The sequence below is a fragment of the Suricata suricatta genome, chromosome 15, assembly GCF_006229205.1.
Source record: "Suricata suricatta isolate VVHF042 chromosome 15, meerkat_22Aug2017_6uvM2_HiC, whole genome shotgun sequence".
Classification (NCBI taxonomy): domain Eukaryota; kingdom Metazoa; phylum Chordata; class Mammalia; order Carnivora; family Herpestidae; genus Suricata; species Suricata suricatta.
Window position 1 is genome coordinate 76,180,168 of NC_043714.1, and position 2,878 is coordinate 76,183,045.

At 64.5% G+C, this 2,878-nt stretch overlaps 1 protein-coding gene across 1 annotated transcript in view; it reads right to left on the bottom strand.

The window, feature by feature from the left end:
* Nucleotides 1–203: 203 nt before the first annotated feature.
* Nucleotides 204–2,878, bottom strand: part of GPR20 (G protein-coupled receptor 20) — an 8,494-nt gene continuing 5,819 nt past the window's right edge. The window contains exon 3 of the mRNA XM_029923586.1: nucleotides 204–2,878. This exon is cut by the window's right edge and continues 24 nt beyond it. Within this exon, the coding sequence (XP_029779446.1) occupies nucleotides 2,329–2,878 (550 nt within the window). The 3' untranslated portion in view covers nucleotides 204–2,328.

The window sequence follows — 2,878 nt, forward strand, 5'->3', positions numbered from 1 at the left end:
AGCCACCTGCACCCCTCCGTCCCTGCCCTCCACAGGGCTCCAGGCCCCCAAACCTGCCCGCAGGGCAAGGGTGCCCCACACAGCCCCCCTGCATGCCTGCCTGTGCCCAGGAGCGGGGGCCGGCCCCTGCCCCGCTCAGAGCCCACGGCAGCCGCTGAGCTGGGGGCAGGAGGGGAATAAACAGGTTTAATTCAGGAGACAAGGACTTTCTTGTTGAGGAGACTGTTTACATCAGATATAAATACACACGCCGTCTCCTGTCACTTGGGCTTCTTGAAAATCTGGGACGGGAGGCCGCAGGGAGGGGGTGCAGAGATCTCACACCCGGTCCCTATGGGAACAAGGACAGTCCGAGTCTGCCTCCAGAGACCCCTGGGCCTCAGTCCCGACAAGGAGGCCAGAGCGGGAGGGAGCCAGACGTCAGGAGGGGGAATCAAGCCTCTGAGGGAGCTGTGGGGGCCCAGACAAGGTCCTGCCCCCCAGCCCCCGGTCCTCCAGCTGCAGCGGAGACTGGGGGAAACCGAGGCCCATCTGGAGAGTTCTGCACGGGGCGGGGCGGGCAGCAGACTGAGCTCTCAGAGGTGAGAGGTCCGGTCCCCATTCTCACCCCAGCTGCTGGAGACAGGTGGCCACTCTCTCAAGTGTGAGTGCCAGAGGTCTCCCCCTGCGCCCGCGTGTCCCTGAGAACCCCTGGGTGGAGGCTGGGATTCCAGGCACAGGGACACGGGGCGGGGTCTGGGCACCTTCCTGGATTTGGATCCTGGCACTGCCCTGGAGCCCTTCCAGCCATAAATGGCGGGGAGTAATGGGATAGCTGTGAGGCAGGGCGGGCCCTGGGTTTCCCCAAATTCAGCCTGGCTCACCCACCTTAAGAGACCCCTCCTCCTAGAGGAAGGGCTTGTTCCAGAAAAATTGCAACTCCTCCATCCCCAAGCACAGCAGTCGGTTAGTGTCAGTCAGTCACTCTTTAGTATGAGTTAGAATGGGACCCAGAGGCTGCTGACCCTGCAGGAAGGAAGCCCACAGGTGGTGCTGCACTGGGGCAAACACTGACCCTCCCTCCACCACCCCCACCGCGTGACGGCCCAGGCACCAGATGCAGGGCCGGGGAGCGGCAGAGCCCGGTCCGAGCTTCTCTGTCTGACAGCCCAGCCTCTGGTCAGCATGGCTCTTGCCATGTGCTTCTTGGCAGACAGCTGGCTCCCAGATCCTTCTGTACCTGTCCCTCTGGGTCTGTAACGTGCCAAAGCCCTGCTACCTGCCCGGAGGGGCCTAGGATGTGTAGGGTTGTTTCCCCCAGAGAGGCTCTGCCCCAACAGCCTTCGATAAAGGACCTGGGCGCTTGGCGGCTCAACAGGAAGCATGGGGAGGCAATCCCGGAGTCCAGCTCAGAGGAGGCCATCAGAGGCTCAAGCCAGGGAAATGCTCCCTCCCCAGGAAAGGTGAGGGAGAAATAAGCCAGAGAAGAGCCGCTGATCAGAGCCCTCTGCCCCCTGAGGTCCCCAAGAACAAAGGGCTGAGGTGGGAGCCTCGCCCGGCAGGCCCGGCTTCAGGGGCTGTGTGTCTGTGCTCTTGGTTTTCTCATCCATAGGATGGGGCCATGAGCCCTGCTTTCCTCCTGGGGCAGCAGGTGGGGGCTTTGGGAAGACTAGCTCGCTCCAGGGAGCAGGTGCAGGGGTGTTGCAGGAGGTGGCACAGGGTTTGGATTCCAGTCAGGCCGCTGCCCCGCTGCCCTGTGCATAGCCTCTCCCCTGCGGGGGTGGGGTGGGGTGCTGCGGCTTCGGGCGCCAGCCCAGATGTCACAGTACTTTTGTCATTCATGGGTGTCACAGGCAGGGGGCCTTCCAGACACGGACCTCTTCTGTCTGCTCATGTGATCTTTGTGTCCCCTGACTTTTCCTTCCTGTCCTTGTTCTCTTCTCTGGGGTGGGGAGCGGTGTGGGGAGGAGGGAAGAGAGGGAAGGGACCCTCTCTGCAATTCCTGGAAGCTAAAAAGGTCTTGGTCCCTGTTTCTGAGGAGTCCCTTACAGGGTAAGAGTGGCCCCAGAGAGGAGCGGCTCCCGGCGCCCCTCCGAGCCTCCACTGGACGCAGTCTATACCCCAGGGAGGGTAAAAGGTCAGCATTCAGATGCCACAGCCCATCCGGAGCCCAGGCAGACATTGCTAATCCACCCCAGCACCGTGCACTGTACCAGGCAGGCATCACCAATCAATCCAGGTGAAGCCGATTCACACTCCCGCCCCCAGGCAGAGCGGATGTCCCCGCCGACCTTGCCTGGCCTGCCCAGTCCAGTCCTGACCGTCGGTCCCCTGGCAGAGCCCTGCCGACTAAGCCTCCGGACGGTTAGGCACGTCCTGGGTGAAGGCGCCAGGGCCGACTCCGGGGATGTGATTGTGGCCGGAGCCCCGGGAGCCCCGGTGTGTGCTGACCATGTTGCTGCCCAGCGGCTGGCGCTCTGCCCCGCGCCGGCCCAAGAGGCCTCGGACGGTGGCCTGGAAGCCGCTGGTGACGAAGCAGTAGACGATGGGGTCCATGCAGCTGTTGAGGCTGCTGAGGGTCACGGCCACGTGGTAGGCCACGAGGCTGGCGTGGCCCGGCGCGTCGGGCCACAGCGCCACGGCCACCTGGCGGGCGTGGAAGGGCGTGAAGCAGACGAGGAAGATGACGAGCACGGTGAGCAGCAGCTGCATGGCGCGCACGCGGCGCTGGCGGCCCTGGCGCAGGAGGCCCGGCCGGGACAGCGCGCACACGATGCGGCCCGTGAACACGCTGATGACCAGCAGCGGCAGCAGGAACTCCAGGACGGTGAGCGCGAAGACGCGGCAGCAGGGCCGGCCGCCCGCCGCCACGCCCAGCACCGACAGCGTCACGGCGCCC